At 36.6% G+C, this 20,092-nt stretch overlaps 2 protein-coding genes across 4 annotated transcripts in view; one reads left to right on the forward strand and one right to left on the reverse strand.

Annotated features, from left to right (window-relative positions):
* The window catches only part of ints2 (integrator complex subunit 2), a 33,412-nt gene extending 15,922 nt beyond the window's left edge, over positions 1-17,490 (reverse strand). The window contains exons 1-11 of one of the 2 annotated variants that reach the window (XM_046860689.1): positions 17,417-17,490; positions 16,630-16,926; positions 16,318-16,456; positions 16,134-16,236; positions 15,103-15,216; positions 11,383-11,513; positions 11,095-11,265; positions 6,606-6,832; positions 5,899-6,024; positions 2,290-2,361; positions 756-870 (exon numbers count right to left, since the gene is read on the reverse strand). In XM_046860689.1, the coding sequence (XP_046716645.1) occupies positions 756-870; positions 2,290-2,361; positions 5,899-6,024; positions 6,606-6,832; positions 11,095-11,265; positions 11,383-11,513; positions 15,103-15,216; positions 16,134-16,236; positions 16,318-16,456; positions 16,630-16,926; positions 17,417-17,436 (1,515 nt within the window). In that variant the 5' untranslated portion in view covers positions 17,437-17,490. Of the gene's footprint in view, positions 1-755; positions 871-2,289; positions 2,362-5,898; positions 6,025-6,605; positions 6,833-11,094; positions 11,266-11,382; positions 11,514-15,102; positions 15,217-16,133; positions 16,237-16,317; positions 16,457-16,629; positions 16,927-17,046 lie in introns of both variants that reach the window. The other variant, XM_046860690.1, reaches the window with a different exon arrangement.
* A 4-nt stretch (positions 17,491-17,494) lies between these two features.
* On the forward strand, positions 17,495-18,728 carry ptrh2 (peptidyl-tRNA hydrolase 2). Of its 2 annotated transcripts, none has more exons than XM_046860693.1 (3): positions 17,495-17,558; positions 17,699-17,783; positions 18,079-18,728. In XM_046860693.1, exons 2-3 carry the CDS (start codon positions 17,776-17,778, stop codon positions 18,599-18,601), a joined length of 531 nt encoding a protein of 176 aa, XP_046716649.1. In that variant the 5' UTR covers positions 17,495-17,558; positions 17,699-17,775; the 3' UTR covers positions 18,602-18,728. The 2 variants fall into 2 exon arrangements, with proteins under 2 accessions (XP_046716649.1, XP_046716650.1); XM_046860694.1 differs by having other exon boundaries at positions 17,545-17,593.
* The last annotated feature ends 1,364 nt before the right edge of the window (positions 18,729-20,092 follow it).

Consider the following 20,092-nt stretch of genomic DNA (forward strand, 5'->3'; position numbering starts at 1 on the left):
TTGATGTCAATCCCACCAAAATTACTAACAATTTAAAAATTCTCTTACATGAAAGAAAGAGGCCATATTCAAAGTTTACTTACATGCACTTAGTGAGGATTTAACACAGAAATTGGCACTACAGGTAGTGAACCCTCAAAACTCAAAAAGATTGGGAGAAAACCTAAACCAGTGGGACATAGAACTCTGACCCTAAACTTATGGAACAAAATCTAATTTCAGACAATGATACTCCAGAAAAACTAGGAAAGGCATGAACTATAAATAAGGTAAGTAATCACAGCTGCTACTTCTTGCTCTGCCAAATGTCGTACATGCTACTCTATTGGTAACCTATAAAAAAAACTAAAGCAATAATGAAAGTCAAGGAAAAGGAAGTTTAGGGAGGATATTTTAGAGACATTACTATTTGTCACTGCTGTTAATACATGTGGTATCTACCTTGTCTTGCTCAACAAACCTAGCCACTAACAACTGGTCACACAACAATCACAATAAGACCAGTGCAGTGAGTTCATTTTAATGCCTCAGGGTGCAATACAAGCTCATAGAGGATGTCCATAATATATGCTGAAAGATTTGGACTGGAACACCCCAAAGCGTCATCTAGACCTGGTGGACACTAGAAATGAAGAATCCACAAAATTGTACTACTGTATTTGGCAATGGGTATATTTTGTGTATTTACAGTAAAACACTATTGTAGGTTGTGCAGTGGCAGCTTACAGCCATTGATACTGATCTTAAAGGCTTACCTTCATTCCTAATGTAGAGCAGACCAGCTCAATAATGGCGCTGAGCTGGTTGGTATGAAAATACATAGCAACAAGCAAGAGCATCTCTCCAAATGAAGCAGAAACCCCAGCAGCACTGTATGAGAAAAGGGAGAGGAACAGAGAGAAGCCAGGACTTTTACATTCATAATTCATAGTACATCTATAAAAACATTCATGTGAAAAAGAAAGTATACCTTATTTGAATAATATGATTTTATGCATCAGAGCATACAAACAATCTGTTCTTTATTAGCTCTTAAAATTCGGAAAATGCAACCTCAGTTGAACAACACACGATATATTGCACAGTGTCTTTTTTATTTTTTTTTTATAAAAATCAAGCATGGAAATTGAAAAACCATGTGTTAGAACACCCTTAATGCTGCCATAGAAATCAAGAGGATAAGATGCCAGGAGTTGCTAATCAAATGCCCTTGATTAATTGTTCATCAGCAAATGTGACCACCTTTATAAAAGCCAAAGTTTTAGCTTTTTTTTTAGGTATAGGTTAACATAGTGCCAATGAAGAATGAAATCAGCAATGATCTTAAAAAAGCAACTGCCCAAAAGTTTGCTTAATTTTACCTTTTATTCTCGCAATTCCGCTTTTCTTTTCTCCCTGCAATTCCAACTTTTCTTTAGCTAATCAGACCCCCTCTGTATTGCTAGAAAATGAAATGCACATTGAAAAATCAAATGGGCTACAGTCATAGAATCGCATGGTATCCAAATAAACCACCAATTCTTGGAGAGAACTGTGTCCAACAATCAGCTCTAGAGGAGACCAAACAAGACAGATAGAGCAGAGGAGGACTATGAAAATTGTAGATTCACACTGAAGGCATCAAAACTATGAACTCCAAACATCAGGTCGACAACATGGTTACCGGTGGATGCACCAGAAATGGTGGATGCTTACAAGAAATAAAGTTGCAATTGCAAGAAATAGTCGGAATTAGGCAAACTTTTTTTTTTTTTTTTTTATGTCAAATCAAATGAAATTGTATTTGTCACATACACATACATACAGAGTACGACATGCAGTGAAAGGCTTTATACGATACCGATAGCTGCTGCTCTACTCATAACCTTCAGTGACATCACTAACAAGCACTTATAAATTCCATGTATCTTTTTCAATACTTAAAATTTGTTTTCCTGCGTTATTTTATGTGAGATGATAGAAAAGTGTTTCCTTGAGTGTTTTCCCATTTAAAAATGTGAAAAACTTTAAAGTTGTTTCTGTAAAATCTGTTAAAATGACAATGTAGTCAAAGTAGGCTAATGCAATCCCAAACCTAAAAAATAAAAGGCAGCATAATAAGGCAAAAAAAAAAAAAAAAAGACATTTATAGAGACTAGACATTTTAAATAAATTGTTTAGTCATACATTGACAAACCATGACACTAAAACCCTAAGCTACATAAAAAAAAAAACTTTGTGATGAAACAAAATAGTTTTTTTTACAATGAAGTACATTTTTGCAAAAAATTCCATGCAGATTTTCAGTACCTTTCAAAGTATTCTTCCTCCTTAATCATCCAGCTGAGCCACATTACCATAAGCTGCTCCTGCTCTGGTGTACTAAAGGAAAAGTGAGTTAAGAAATGAGAGACACACAATTAGAGAGGCTCTAGTAGTTTTTGAACAACATGGCATTTAAGATTAAGGACTAACTAGTAAATTAAAAATACGCAAAGGATTTATTAAAGACAGGATTTGTTTTTGTGGGCAATGTGTTTAATTACATTTTTATACACCCCATCCAAACACTTGCAATTAAATACTTTATTTCGGCTTCTCCCATTAGGGGTCGCCACAGCGGATCATCCGTATTTTACACTGGATGCCCTTCCTAATGCAATTAAACTAAACGCTTGCAATTAAATGAATGTGGAAAAAACACGTTTCTGCAGGATTCATTTCTATGCAGTAAATAAGTAGTAAGCTGCCAGGTCAGAGATCTACAGTGCAACCATTTCAGTTCCATTTGCAATTTTGTCTGAGGCTGCAAAATTATATTTGGGAGTGCGTGACCAGATTAAGGCTCATAGCTGCATCGTGAATGGCTAATTTTTATCCTTGCTATCAATCTGGCTCATGTAAAAAAAAATCTACATTTTAGCTGGAATAAAATAAAAAGCATTTAAGCTTCATAAGTTACTATCAAAGCAGTGTCAATAGAAAAGTAAATTTCATGTTTATGCTGTGCAAATATTGCAAAGAAGCCAGTGCAGTACTAACAGGCGTTTGCATTTCAAGCGAAAATCACTTGTTAGGCACATAGCACTGAGAAATGTATGGTATTTTTTCAACATTATTTAGTCTTTTGCTGTGTCATCACTTGTATGGATTATGCTGTTATCTTATCAGTTGACAGTAGTTGCATACTACTGACATTTGTAGCAAAAGAAGGGATCCCATTTAGCAAATTTGGGCCACTAATTCTACCTCTCAAGAAAAACGGCATGTATATCAACCCCACTACATGAACTTTCTAGAACACAGCATAAACAACACACAGTCAGCCAAACAAAGCTTCAACATGTCCATGTACAAATCCTGCCACAGGAGAACATGCTTTTTACCTTTTTCACCCTTGAAGTTATTAAAGCTGTAGTGGGTAACACAGAATTTTACATGCAGGTTGTAAACTGAAATAGCAAAAACACTACAAAGCCTGGCATATTGTCAAAGCAGAGTTAATAATTGTATTTAAGGACCATGCTTCAAAGACAGAGCTTTTTTTTCTAAGAGCCTTTTTTAAATTGTTATCTCAAAAAAATAAAAAATAAAATTATTCAGTATTATTGAGTATGAAAAACAAAACGGAAATAAAATTCCAACATACAACAAAAAGTACAATCCGGTTTCCAAATAAGTTGGGGGGCTGTGTAAAAAATAAACATTTTATTCCCAAAAGAATATAGAAAATATCAGATGTTAAAACTGGAAAATATACCATTTTAATTTAATTAAGTAACTGCAACGCGTTTAAAAAAATAATTGGGACGGGGCAAGAAAAAGCCGGAAGAAAACGTTGCAACTAATTAGTAGTGATGCACCGAAATGAAAATTCTTGGCCGAAACCGAAAACCCGAAAGAAATTATGCCAATTATTATTACGATTGCATTTATGGCTATGACTGTGTACTAACCTTACTAAAATCAAGGCATTTCAATTGCATAAATTAATATTAAAGTTTCAAAGAATAAATCAATTACAAATTATGAAAATATTTATTTAAAGCACATTGCAACAATGCACAGGATAAAATAAATTAAAATTCAAACTTAAATGCACTCATGTGTACATTAAATAATAATGTACAGGCCCTCTGGCCTGCTGAAAGGTTGTACAATTAAATATGTTCTTTCATAAAAACAAAGTGCATTCAGAACAAGTGCAACTGCTTAAAGATACAACAATACAACACTATCACTGGGAAACTTCCTGCCTTTTAAAAACGTCCGCCACAGACGGAGTGCGCATGCTCGGAGGGGTTTTGCTTTTCCTCTCATATTCAGCATAGCGATCGGGATGTTTGGATTTCAGGTGATAAATTAACCCAGACGTGGAGAAAGTCTTTGCAGACGAAATTTCGTCATTACATGTTTTGCAAATCGCTATCCGTGGGTCTTTCTCAGATATACTGAAATATGTTCACACAGCAGACATGTTGTTTTAGCACGTGCAGGCAGCGGTTTCTGTTTGCGTCATCACAACAAACTGTTTCGGACGCGTTTTTTTCGGTGATCAAAGTCTTTCGGCCGAAAACCGAAAATGCACTTTTGGGCCATTTTCGGCCGAAAATTTTCGGTGGCCGAATATTCGGTGCATCTAATTAATTACTAATTAGGTTAATTGGCAACAGTTCAGTAACATGATTGGGTATAAAAATAGTATCTTAGAGAGGGTGAGTCTCACAGAAGTACAAGTTGTAGAACAATTTCAGAATAATGTTCCTCAAAATAAACTTGAAGACTTTGAATATCTCAGCATCTACAGTACAAATTATGAGCAAAAGATTCTGAAAATCTTAAGAAATCTCTGTGAACAAGGGCAAAAAACAATATTGGATGTTAATGATCAAAGTTCTTTTAAAATTAACTGAGGCCAATTGGAAATCTGTTCTGTGGTCAGAAAAAATGTAATTCTTTTTGGAAACTATGGACATCAACATCCTGGAGATTAAAAGTGGGACCATTTGGCTTATCATCAGAACTGTGTTTAAAGTGTCTATCTCTGATGGTATTCGTGCCTATACCTATACAGGAAATGTTTTGCATATTTCAGCAAAACAATGATAAACCTAAAACTGCATTTATTACACATGCATGGCTTTTTAGTAGAAAAGTGCGAGTGCCAAACAATCCAGACATTTCACCTATTGAAAACATATGCCAGATCAGGAAACGAAAAATGAAAAAGGAAAAAAAGAAAAAAGACACAGGATTGTTGAACAGGAAGAGTCCTATATCAGACATGAATGTGACGACATTAAAAGCTCAAGCTCAACATACTATGTTGTTAATAGAAGAGGGGATGCTACACATGATAAACATGGCCTTGTCACAACTTTTCTAAAACTTGAAGCAGCCATTAAATTCCAAATGATCTTACTTTTTTCTCCTTAAAATGGCACATTTCCTTGGTTTAAAGATGATATGATATGTTATCTATGTTCTACTGTGAATACAATGTGTTAATCTAATTATAAAAGTAATATTGAAACTATAACAACACTACTGAAGAAAGTAGTAAATTGGTGAAAACGGGTGAGGTCATGCTGTGTGTTCATCGTCAAACAATGAGACTGAACATTGTATACAAAACATTGTATATGTTTTCACATCATTTAGCCTTAATGTGTGTGTATTATGTGTAACCTGGTGATATTGCCAGTCTGATGGCACAAAAAAAAAAAAAAAAATAAAGAATAACCAGTTCAGCCATCATACAAATACTACTATGAATCTGGGTGTTTGCATTACAGCTGAAACAAATTGCCACAGAGTGGGTCAGAAAAAAAATAATAAACTGTAGAGGGAGAAAATCAGACATGACCAATCCGGAAATAAAATAATTCACTTAAATAACTGACGGAATGCGAAGAGTACCTGACAAGTGTAGGGAAGGCTAGTAATTTGCAAAAAGACAGAGAGACAAAACGGACCCCAGCAGGTGTAGCAGGGGGGCGGCTGGTCATCAGCTGGAGTAGCTGCTCAGCCTCCTCATCTGTGGGTCTGGAAGAAAGAATTAAGAACACTATTAAATGCTGAATGCTATAAACGTATTCACATCCTAAAACCAACAGCATTTTCAAACACTAGATAAACCAATAATATTTGAATTTAATAAACAGTTTCCTTCAAAAGAATTGAAACAAATAGTTTATATCTTCTCTATCTTCTGCAGGAGGTGAAATGCAAGTGCATTTCTAAAAGCTCTAGAATGTCCCCCCAGTGAATTTGCTGTGTGAGCAGTGTGTTTTGGGTCATTGTCTTGCTTCATGATGAAGTTTATCTTATTTTAATTGAATACATTTCACTGTAAACTGATGGACAGAATGTTTCTGTTTTTCCTATGTTGCTATCATCAATAAAGATTAGTCTCTCCATTCCAGAAGCAGTCATAAATGCCCACGCCATGCCACTAACATGCCTGACAAATGAGCTTGTATATTTACATCATTAGTAGATCCTTTCTTTAACGGCACTTTCAATCTTAGTTCTATAAGTTCTAATGCAGTCTTCACAGGTAACACCCAGGGCTCAAACTAAGAAGGCACGTTTAGAGCTATTCTATATTTGTATGTGGTTAATACCTGAGGCCAGCAATGCCCATTAGCGCGCAGTAAAGTCTGAGCAGTGAACTGGCTTTCACCACATGCTCCTCTCTCAAGCTTGAGTATGCCGAGTTGCCCTCAGTTTCAGGACTGAGCCTTGTGTCATTGGGCACACAAGCACTGTGTGAGCAAGGCAAGATGGCTACCAGTTCCAACAGCAGCTGCCTCCGCATTTGCCACAAAACCGAACTACTTTGACTCTTTCTCTGAAGGTAAATTAGGGAAATAAAGACAGGAAGAGATTTAATGTTAAGAGAACTAACTTGTAAATTTTTGTGTTCACACACACACTACATATACAGTACAGACCAAAAGTTTGGACACACCTTTCTTTATTTTCATGACTATGAAAATTGTAGAGTCACACTGAAGGCATCAAGGGCTATTTGACCAAGAAGGAGAGTGATGGGGTGCTGCGCCAGATGACCTGGCCTCCACAGTCACCGGACCTGAACCCAATCGAGATGGTTTGGGGTGAGCTGGACCGCAGAGTGAAGGCAAAAGGGCCAACAAGTGCCAAGCATCTCTCGGGGAACTCCTTCAAGACTGTTGGAAGACCATTTCAGGTGACTACCTCTTGAAGCTCATCATGAGAATGCCAAGAGTGTGCAAAGCAGTAATCAAAGCAAAAGGTGGCTACTTTGAAGAACCTAGAATATGACATTTTTCAGTTGTTACACACTTTTTTGTTATGTATATAATTCCATATATAATTCCACATGTGTTAATTCATAGTTTTGATGCCTTCAGTGTGACTCTACAATTTTCATAGTCATGAAAATAAAGAAAACTCTTTGAATGAGAAGGTGTGTCCAAACTTTTGGTCTGTACTGTATACAATTATATATACACACACTAGACACACACCCACCCATCCAGCCACCCAGCCAACCCACACACACACACACCCACCCCCACACAAACACCCACCCACCCAATTAGGGATGCTGTAAAAACTGTAAATAAAAACAAAATGCAATAATCTGCAAATCTCAAAAAACCCATACTTTATTCACAAAAGAAGAAAGAAACCAAATGAACAGTTTAAACTGCAAAAAAGCACTATATTAAGGAAAAAACAAGGTACAGTGGAACCCGGTTATGTCGCCGGCCTAGGGGATGCTAAAAAGCATCGAGATAACCGATGATCGAGATAAACGAAAACCAATATGGCGGCAATATATTAACGTGCTTGAAATTTCTTTATGTACATGATGTGCGTTATTAAATAAAAATGTGCATGCACGTGTTTTTGGAGGGTTTTTTACACAACAGCGTTGCCGCGATTTGTTTGATTGGTCATGCGGATCGAGATAACCTGTAATGCGGATAAGGAGACGGAAGCCGAAGTAAACGCAAAAAAAGTTTATTGAGAAAACTCAGGAGATAATCCACCAATGCTTGTAGCGAAGCAGTAATATCCAGTGGTGTGCTCCGGGAGCGCAGTCCATGAAGTTCTGTGAAAGCAGAGACAGTTCGTATAGAGAATCCACGGATCCGCGCTATGGAAAGCACAGCGCTGGGCAGCAACGGATAAACGTGGTGCAGACAGCGTGAACATGGAAAACAGCAGGATCGGGGTAATCTGGGGTGCTGTTGAGAGAATGCGGAGTCCGAGAAGAAGGGAACGTAGCGGGATACGTATACGTGATTACACAGACCGCCATGAACCAACACATACGATCATGCACAAACAATAATGGACCGCGAGTATGTGGAGGTGAGGGGCTTAAACAGGAGATGGGTGGCAAATCTGACCCCCCCCTTGTGCTTGAGATATTAGGGTTCGGCGACATAAAAAAAAATCGACATAACCGATTAAAAATGCTAAAACAAAGCGAGAATTTGGAGGTTCCACTTCAAAAACGTCGACTTAATAGGGTTGGCGAGTTAACTGAGGTCGAGATAAGTGGGTTTGACTGTACATTATTTGCTGGCCGAAAAAAAAGGTTTTAAAAAAGTTGAGAAAGGGCCCTGTTTACCAGCGTGCAGCATCCCCTCTTCTTTTAACAACCGTCTGTATACATCTAGGAACTGTAATAGATGCAGTAAGAGATTTTGCATTGTCTTGATGAAATATGCAAGGCCTTCCCTAAAAAGGTTGTCTGAAATTAAGCATTTGGTGCTCTAAAACCTTCATAACCCTTTTAGCATTGAAGGTGCCTGTCTAAAGTTGCCCATTCCATAAACACACAGGTGTCTCGATTTTGCTCGCATATGGGATCTTTTCTGCATGATAAAACTTTTACAATTTGCAATTTGATGTTGAGGAACATTACGCTAAAATGTTTTATTTTTTTTGCAGATTTGTGAACCTTTGCCCAACTTTAAATCTGAAAGACTCTGCTTCTCCATGATACACTTTTTATACCAAATCAGGTTACTAATCTGTTTCTATTAAGTAACACTTTTCCTGCTTTTTTTTTTTTTTTTGCCCCACCCCATCATTTTTGAGATGTTTTACAGAAATCAAATAAAATGTTTTCCTTAAAATGGTATCCCTTATAATAAAATTATATTCCTCAGTCAATCAAGTAAAATATTTAATCCTAATTAATCGCACGATTGTCATGAGTTAACTTGTGATTAAAGAGTTAAAATTTTTACAAAAATTTAAGAGTTAAGGTGAGCAATGTGTATTTATCCTTGATGAGCAGCCAGGGTGACTGTGGCAAGAAAAAACTGTCTTAGGTGTTATTAGAAAGAAACCTTGAGAGGAACCAGACTCAACAGGGAACCCGTCTTCATATTGGTGATATCAAGAGTGTGAATATAAATATTTAAAACAATACAAAACAAAAAAATTGGGTTTATGAGATTTGCAAATCTTTGCATTCTGTTTTATTTAATGTGTGTGTGTATATATACATATGTACATACACACACTAATAAATAAATAATTATATATATATATATATATATACACACACACACACACACACACACGCACACAGTGGTACCTCGAAATACGAGTGCCCTAACATACGAGTTTTTAGAGATACGAGCGGTCACTCTGTCGATTTTTTGCTTTGATACGCAAGCAAAAACTTGAGATACGAGCTCGAGACGACGCTGCAAGATGGCGAATCGAAGCCAGAAAGCAAAGATTGTGACAAAAATTAAGATAAGCAAAGAAGAAAAAGGAGAAATTTTGGGATACGTAGTGTGCAGGAGTGATAGTAAAAAAAACAAGTTTTCTCTGTGTGTGTGTGTGTGTGTGCGTGCGTGTATATACATACATACACACACATATACATATATATATATATATATACATACACACACATATACATACACATACACTTGTATAGCAATACAGATTTACTGTCCTCTGAAATTACCTCAACATACAGCCATTATTGTCAAAATAGCTGGCAGCAAAAGTGAGTACACCCAAATAAAGCGCATCTATTCACGATGTCCTTTCTTTACTCAGCTATAAAAAGAATTAAGTTCCCAGGAGTACACATTCCAGCAAATTCACCCAAAGCTTAAATAGTGCAATGCTCAGAGAAATTGCTAATGCAATAAGTTACATCTTAGATTCTAGAGACTTTAATTAGCATGTTAAAATGTTAAAGTTAATGGCAGTATAATTAGAAAAAGACTAAACAAGTTTGTTTGGAAGGGATGCTAGGAGAAAGCCTCATTTCTCTAAAAAGAACAGAGCAGCAGGGTTTAGATTTGTAAAGCTGCATCTACAAAACATTTCTGAAACAATGTCTTTAGACCAATGTTGTGATGTTTATCAAAAAAGTAAACAACATGTCAGCACAAATACCTCATACCAACTCTCAAGCTTGTTGGTACAGATGTGATTATTTGTTTTGCAGCCACAGGACCTGGGCAACTTGCATTCATTGAGTTGACCATGAACTCCTCTGTATACCAAAGTGTTCTACAGTCAAATATTTTAGAGGACATCTATCTGACAGCTAAAGCGTGGCGAAATTAAGCCTACGCAACAGAAAAATTATACCAGCACACCAGCAGACAACAGAGTGGCTGAATCAAAAAGGACAAAATCAAGGTATTGCAAGTCCAGACCTCAACCCAACTGAAATGCTGGAGATCTTAAGAGTGCTGTGCATAAACAAATGCCCAAAAACCTCAATTAAGTGGAGCAGCATTCTAAAGAAGAGTGGGCCAAAATTCACAAAGTCACAAAGAAAATTAATACTTCAAGTTTTTGCTGCTAAAGGTGATTCTACTAGGTACTGATTCTTAAGGTGTACTTAGTTTTTCACACATGGCTTCTCCATTTTGGCCCTTATTTTTGTTATATAAAGAATATAGTTATAAGTTTATTTGAGGTTGTCTTTACCAAATTCCAATACCTGCAAAGGACAAGATGGTTATTATGACCTGATGCATAAAAACATAGAATTCTAAGAGGGTGTACATTCTTTTTCACTACTTTATGCACGCTCACACGTTTTAAAATGTATAAATAAACACAATTTCTTACCTGTTGCCCGTTGCGAATAAACATACCAAACCACGTGCGCACGTTGCTGTTGGTGCCCAGGAGCAGACCACTGACATAAGACACCAAAGGACTAACAGCTTTGTCTGCACTTCCTGGCTTATAATCTAAAGTCAGAGCCACCCCCAAACCTGGCAGGTGACACTCTTCCACCTGGGGAGAATGAGAGTGAAGAATATTCAATACTAATCGATTGTGTCAGTAAGGCTGTAAAACTTTTTTTGAGAGCCCTAAACACAAGCTGCTTTAAACATTGCTGCGAATTCTTACCACCATGGCTCTGATGTTAAAAGCTTGAGATGGGTTCATCTGGCACAGCTGCCTTAGTGCCTCAGTCCTGTGTCTCCCACCCACACTCTCCTCATCTTGGCGCTCACCACACTTTATAAGACCTCGACACACTAAGAGATTGGGCATACACATTTTTGGTGCTCATTTTCTTTCATTCGTTATTATCACAATTCAGTCATAAACTCTGAAGAAAATTATATCCCTCTCTCTTTCTCTTTATTTCTTCCTCTTATCCATCCATCCATCCATCCATCCACCCATCCATCCAATGTATTATAATAAGTATAAGAGTTGTATTTATTTGTTTTTGTTAGGGGTGCAATGGTACACAACATATACAGTTCAGTACATAACTCAGTCTTTAAGTCATGGTTCTGTCAAATTGCGGTACAGTTAGGGGAAGAAACGCAAAACATAAAATTGCTTATTTTTTATTTATTTATTATTATTAATATTTGTGATCAACATCTGAACAGTTTACATTTTTGAAACAATTTATAAAACGCAATAAATAAAATGTCTGCTTGGTTAAATAATATATAAACTAATATTTTATAGAATATATCAAATTAATGCAATACAGTTTTTATTATATTGATTAAATTGATTAATCATTTAAATTGGCACAAATGAACTTGATTAAAATTAAATAAATGAAAAACATTCAATTAAAGAGTTTACATTTGTTAGACCCCATCCTTACACGTATTCATAGCAAACTTTTATGGTACAGGGCTTTCGGTCCGGTACAGTATGTGTACTGAATGCAATCCTTTTTACTTGCGGAACACAGTTAAAATCTGGAAAGTGGTGGACCACAAGTTTGTTTATTCTCCGCCTCACACTTTGAGTGCATCTTTTATTATTTAATTTGAAAACATACACAACAATGACAGGAGTATAAAAAGAAACTAGGGTTAGTGCAGTGTTGCTGTGGCTACTCACTCCGTACCGGAAATAAGATTTATTACGCAGATCATATCTCTAGATAATTAAATATTAAATGTAAAAGACACACACGCACACACACACGCACACACACACACCAGTATTACCCAAATGGGGTCCAAAAAATGTAAAAACTTTTTTTTTTATTTGATCAATTTAATTCATGACAATTTAATACCTTACTCATTATAATCATTATTATAAAAATATATTTAGATTATTTTATTATATTTTTTTTTTTCATAAAATATTATTGTTATTTAACCAAGCAGGTATTTTATTTAACTGCTTTATAAAAAAAAAAAAAAAAAAACGACAAGCAATTTTATGTTGTGCATTTCTTCCCTCTAACCATACCGACAATAAACCGAACTGTGACGTAACAACCGACATACGTACTGAACCGTGAATTTTGTATACAATTACACCCCTAACATATACACATAAGGGCTGTCAATATTCATCAAAATGCAAATCAATTTTAACGGCAATAATTTTATTAACACGCAATTTATGCAGGGTCCATTTTCTTTTTTATTTACAAATAAATAAATAAATATATATAAACGAGGTCAAATTAAATCCTTTAATGCAACACACATTTATTCGTGACGTCTTTTCATTATCCGCTTATAAAAAAAAAATCTTAATTATAAAAGTAATTTTAAATGAGTAAACATTTGTTTTACTGATGCGCCAAGTTTTAAATCAATCAGTAAAATTCCCCATGATTTAGACATCGGGCAAATAACACAATGTCCATGTGGAAACATAGAAATGTTCTATTTGGTGTCCTGTTGGTTTTTTTTATTTTAAACACCATAATTTAAAATATTTACCAGAATACTTTTGTAAATACCTGTCATCTTAAAATGTAAACAGGCTAGGAAAAAGAAGTAATGGGAACCTGGTATTTATGGTTTTTTTTGCATGTGTCTAATAGAATGTGAACAGTATTTTCACAGTGAAATCTGGTAGCAATACAGGAGGGCATCAGTGAAAGGCCAGGTTTTATGACCAGAAGAATACCATCCTTATTAATGATGCACCTCCCGCTAAACTCTGGAGCGCTCTGGACAGTTAAATACAAGCTGCAGAATGAAAAATGGAGGAACAGGGGGAAAACAGGGAGCGGCGAGAAGAAGATTCAGGCCAAAGAAAACGGCAGAAAGTTTTTGAAGTTTGGGATCATTTTAAACCAAAACAAAGAAAACACTGTACAGGTGATTACCGTTTTTAAAGTCATTTTAAATTAATTATATTTTTTTATTATACAGTGGAACCCGGTTATGTCGATGTCCTAGGGGGTCGCCAAAAAGCATCGAGGTAACCGATGATCGAGATAAACGAAAATCAAAATGGCGGCAATATATTAACGTGCTTGAAATTTCTTAATGTACATGATGTGCGTTAATAAATGAGAATGTGCATGCACGTGTTTTTAAAGGGTTTTTTTTTACACAACAGCGTTGCCGCGATTTGTTTGATGAAGGCATGTTATAAAAATACATACAGTACATGTTTATCTGTCATGAATCCACCTGCCACGCCCCCTTCAGCGTGTCAGGTGCTTTCTCGGCCGCTTTCTCTGAAGCTCCCGGATTCAATCGCGTACATATGGTGCTCGTTTAGCATCATCACCAGCTCCTATTTAAACTTCCACACTCTTGCCGTCCGTTATTGTTGGTATATGTTGGTTCACAGCGGTCGTTGTTATCGCGCATGCCCACCGGCACTCTCTCAACGGCTGCGCTTTTCTTCCCAAGGCCGTGCCGCGCCCCTACTAACACTACGAACACTAGCACTTACTAACAGCAGAGATTTACAAGTATACAATACAACACCTGGAGCAGCTGTAAGTTCTTCTGCGGCTGCACCGAGATAACCGACGTTAAATGGCAAATTTTCCCCCCCTTGTGCTCGAGATTTCAGGGTTTGGCGACATAAAAAAGTCGACATAACCGATAAAAAATGCTTAGAAAAAGCGAGAATTTGGCGGTTCCACTTCAAAAACGTCGACTTAATAGGGTTGTCGAGGTAACCGAGGGCGAGATAACCGGGTTCCACTGTATTATTTATTGTTTTTATTATTTATTTTATTTACATGGATTTAGTAAATGGAAAATTTCAAGCAGCTTTTCCAGAAACAAAAATATCCCATCATGAGAGATTTAAACAGCTGCTTTAGAGGCTACAGTAATAAGGACAAATCAAAGAGGAAATATAAAACTGCAGCACCTGTTACAGCCTCACTGTAGCATCTTTGACATGATAATCATAAAACATCACGACTTGCAAATGCAGACAGTTTCCCTTTAGAGTCAAAGTGCCACATTTTTATGAGACATTTATACATCTAAACATTGTAGGCTAGATCACACTTTTGGATCAGTCAGTCACTGCCTGGGAGCTAAGACATGAGGATCTTCTAGAGTTACATCATCAGAAAGTGTTAACTTATATTTAAGTGTTAAGTTATTACTCCCTTTATTGGTAAATTATAACAATACATGGACATTATTTTTGCTAATACCAGTTGATTCCAAAATAAAATGTCATTTACAATCACGTAGCAGCAGGTCAGTAGACTTTTTTGCAACCAGGTTAAGAGTACATCACTTTCATTTAACACCATTTGTCATTTAGTGTTCATTTCTATTTAATTCTTAAATACAAATAAAAGTGCAGTTTCTAAGATACTTTAATCAGCTCACCCTGCACCATCAACCTGTTATAATATCTTATGAATACCTTCGTTAAAGCTGTCTGGGACATTGGCAACAAGGAGACAAAGAAACCACTCTCCATTTCGCACGTGTAGTAGGGCCTCAGCAACATCAATGACAGGCAGTAAAGAAGGAAGCTCTGCAAAGAAGAAGTGGTTTACTTTGTTTTCAAATGGTAACATTTTAATGAATGCACAATAAAGATTATTGGCTATAGGATTTTTTTTGTATGGTATTTTTGGTATGATTTTAATTTGAGGAGTGGCGTATGTTAACCAGTAAAACACATTTCCCATATGGTTAATTCTGGCAAAGAAAGTCTAAATACAACATTGCACTCTAAGCAAATGATAATTACTTTAACGCTAAGGGATATCGGCAAGCACCACGTACAGGTGGAAAAAAACATCCCACAGTTTGCAAAATTGAATGAAAAACAAATACAAACTCAAAAATAAAACCAGCAAGGGAAAATCAGTGTAAGCCCCAAGTTATCTATCTTAATAATGAAATGTTAGTTATTTTGTTGGCTTATTTTTTGTTTTTACATAGATTTAAGATTGAGCTGCATATTTTCCCCCCCCAAAATGTTTTACAAAAAGAAAATTGTTTATCTCAAATAAGACTATGATTGTATTTTAATAATCCGTAATGCTTCTAAAGACTGATGGCAAAGCTGTTGTTGCATCTTTATGCACTTTGTACTGCATTAGATTTTGTAACATGGAATTAGTGTTCCATGGGTTACTGCTCCTAATCCAAACTATGTAATGTTTCTTTGCTGGCAAAAAAATAAAGAAACAGAAAAATGCACTGTCATACTTTGCTGGGATAAGTGATATCTCTACTGCTATGCTGTTGTTTTTATACATATTTTTGATAAAACAATATTGGGGGCTTCATATTTAGTCTGTATCTATGTTTTTGCCATTGTTAAATTAACCAAAAGAGCATATTGTCTGAACAAGATTAAATTCTGAAACATAAATTATTTGATCATTAATTATTTGCGCTTACATTATCTTCTTATTTTTTTTATAAAATAGGTGCAATCACCTGCTTGAAGGATGCAAAGAACATCCGCAACCTCCTCCAGGTACACTGGACTTTCAAACAGTTCAGAAGACTTGAGAAAAAACTCCTTGTTGGGGTCAGCAACCTGTACAAAAAAAAATATAAACTTGTGATAGTGCACTAATTTAAAGACAAGTAGAATTAAACATCAAATATATGTAGGTACCTTGTTCATGATTGCCAGCAGCTCACTGAGAACCAGTCTGAGTCTCCTCAGGGGGTCACTGTGTTCAAACTCCAGGGCTAAGCCATGCTGTAACTGAGAGACTAGGATACTTTCACTGTTTGACCCACCTGCTTTCTGCCTGTAATGAGAAAAAAAATACATATTTTTGGACAGTGGGGTTCCAAAATCACCATTTTTTTTTAGAGACAAACAGTTTTATAATAAAAAAAAAAAAAAACAGCGTCATGTTGACAAATACATCAGCTGCACATCAGTAAATCACTACACTACAAAAAGACAACAGTTTTGTACCTAAGCTGCTGCTCCTTCCTCGCATCTTGTTCCAGAGCGTGGAAGTCCACTGAAAGCAGAGCCACTATAGAGTTCACTGCCTCCACACCTGAGAGCAGACGCAGGATCTGTTTCTTGTCCTGGGCCCAAGCATTGCTCTGGTCAGCTGGAGCACAGAGCGCCATCCTCACGAGGCACGGCAGCAAGAGTCTGAGCTCCGGATCGCTCAGAGCTGCCAGCCGCATTACATCCACCTTCTGAATGGCCTCAAAAGCATAAGCGCTCACAAAGTGCAGTGATGAAGTGTCTGTCATTTTGCTGTGTATAAACAGTGAAGCATTTCCGCTTTTATTATTTGGATTTAGTCCTGATATTGTGGGTTATTTTATTTGATTGATGCATACGATTAAAAACAAATGCAATTCGAAAACGTATTACCTGGCAGTATTACTGCTGTCTGCTTTAAATAAAAAAAAAGAAAGAAAGACGCTGTGTAAATGGAAAACCCTAGCTAAACGTTTTCAGTCCTGCTTTAGCTACCGGTGATGTTATATCGCTTACAAGTGCAATGTTCATTGGTTGGCCAGTAAGGGCAGAATAACATACAAGAACACAAGCACACTTTCCAGATAGGATGCTAACGTGCTACCGGCTGCTATCTCACTCAAATCAGCACTGGTTATGATAACTAACTACAAAATAACTCAACAACGTGTTCCTGGTCTGGTATGAGTTCATGACAGCGCTTGACCTTGCTTAAAGTTTATCAATAACTACCGAATTCCAAGTAATCTACGAGCAAACCTACAAAGACCGCTTCATCTCCATCTTCTTCTTTTAAGTTTTGCATTAATGGCGGTTGGCCAAGTAGCTCACGGTACATATTCCGCCACCTACTGGGACGGAGAACAAACGCGATTCTTCTCCGACTGATATGCATTCGACAAGAGGTAACCTATGAACAGGATGAAAATGTTCAGTACAAGTAAAGTACAATCAGACAAATATAAATAATAAATATATATGTAAGCATCAATACGCTGTTTTTTAGTTTTTATTTTATTGGAATCATATTAATATATCTTGACAGGATGGACCTCCAAATCCAGTAGGGGGCATCCAATAAGAAGAATTATTTTTCTCACACGACGGCGTGTTTAGAGAGTTATGGCTTGGTAAGAATTTAACATCAATATCTTTAGTCGCCATTTAGATTTATTTTAATCAAAACCGTGCAAAGTAACTTATAACTAACAATAACAGATTTACTGTACGGTTTTATGAGGACCTGTGCTGGCAGTTATTCAATAGAAACTCAATTAGCAAGTTACCTGGCTAAGCTAACCAAGATAAGAATGAATTTTGGAAACTTCGTTTTTTTTTTTACTGTGTTTTTTTTTACAGCCAAAAGATGTATTCTTTTATATAAAAATCTGTAGAGTGATTTCTTTGCATTGTGCTACTTTTCAGGGTGGATTTGCAGGGTGGTTCCCAGGCGTTTGGTATCTTAGCAGGCGTGGGATGCGGGCTCTGCTTTGGCTGGTATTTACGAGGACGATTCTTAAAACCTGTCCGGGGGAGTAATGGATATTGCGGAGAAGCTGAAAATGGGAATCAAACAAGCGTTATGGGAGAGAGTGGTGAATTCAAGATGGTGTTAATCGTTCGCACCGACTTGAAAATGGGCAAAGGCAAAGTGGCGGCGCAGTGTTCGCACGCAGCAGTTTCTGCCTACAAGCAGGTGAAGCGGAGAAACCCAGAACTTTTGAAACAGTGGGAATACTACGGGCAACCCAAAGTAGTGTTAAAGGTGCCAGATGAGGACTCTTTGCTGGAACTTTTGTCCCATGCCAGGGAAGTCGGCCTGTCAGTCAGTCTTATTCAGGATGCAGGAAGAACACAAATCGCTCCTGGCTCAAGAACTGTTCTTGGTGTAGGACCAGGACCAGCAGATCTTGTGGACACAGTAACAGGTCACTTGAAGCTGTACTAGAAATAACTGAAGTATAGATTGTGTTTACTGATGTATGCAATCCTTATAATGTAATGGTATCTTGGTTCTCGATTCAAGTGACTTATGAAAATGAGTAATTTGTGTAATAAAATGCTAGACACGTTTATTTAGTATGATTTTTTATTTTACGAAGCAAGTAAAAGCAACTCTTCTTATGCATACTGTGTCTGTTTGCATGAGAGAGATGTACAAGGACACAACATGCAAAGCAGATGACATCATTAACACACACCCCTTACCCATCTATTAAAAAAAATGCCTTGTACTTTCATTCAGAAGGTATTCAGACCACCTTCACTTTTTTCAAATTTGTTATGATGCAGCCTGATACAATTGTTCCTTTTTTTTGTCTGTGTATTTAAAAAAAAAAAAAAAAACATCTTGAAATATCACATGTATACAAGTATTCACACCTTTTAATCAGTACTAATTTGAAGCACATTTGGCAGCAATTACAGTCTTAAGTATTTTTAGGTATCATGCAACATGCTTTGCTTTTTTTTTTTTTTTTTTTTTTGGGGATTTACTGCCGTTCTGCATGGCAAATCCTTTAAAGCTGGGTCAGGTTGATGGACAGCCACTTTCTGGTCTTTCCAGAGATGTTTAATAATAAGGTTTATGTCAGGGCTCTTGCTGGGCCACTCTATGACATTCACAGCCATTCCTGTGTTTTCTTGGCTGTGTGCTTGCAGTGGAACAAGTTTTTTTTTTAAGGATATCTCTGTACTTTGCTCCATATAGCTTTCCCTCAACCCTGACCAGTTGCCAAGTCCCAACTGCAAAAAAACACTCCCACGGCATGATGATGCCACATCATGCTTTACTTTTGGGATAGATTTGGGCAGGTAATGAGTGATGCCTAATTTCCTCCAGACATAACATCTGTTTTCAATCATTGTCCCATCTCTGTAGAGCAGGGGTGTCAAACTCAATTGCACAGGGGGCCAAAACTCAAAGCACACTTTAGGTCATGGGCTGAACAGGATAAACATTTATTGAACACACTAAAACTAAATGTTTTTTTTTACATTAATATGAATTTAAAAAGACAGGAATATTATTCCAGAAAAAATTTAGTGTGACAAAAAGTTGCTGTGACAAAACCCTGAAAAAAAATATACAAATTGTGATTTTAAGTAAATGTTAAAATAACAAATCAAAACAATCAGATTTATTTGCTCTTATGCCATTAAAAAAATATATCAAAATTAAAACTTTGAATAACTTAAAAAATTTTGCTCTCAATAAAAATATCTCCTGTCAAACACAAGACATCGCACAGCTGCATCATGCAGGTCTTCAGAAACTCTGCCTCAGTAAATAACCGGCTGATGTGGCTCTGATTTCTCCTCTGCTTTCACACCTGCTTCACTTTGTGATTTTGCTCTGGTAAAAAGCGTCTGCCGAAATGTCAGATTCTTCTTTAACTCTTCTACTTTCTGTATTTTCTGCTCTGCATTCAGGTTTTTA

Source organism: Silurus meridionalis, chromosome 11, assembly GCF_014805685.1.
Source record: "Silurus meridionalis isolate SWU-2019-XX chromosome 11, ASM1480568v1, whole genome shotgun sequence".
NCBI lineage: Eukaryota > Metazoa > Chordata > Actinopteri > Siluriformes > Siluridae > Silurus > Silurus meridionalis.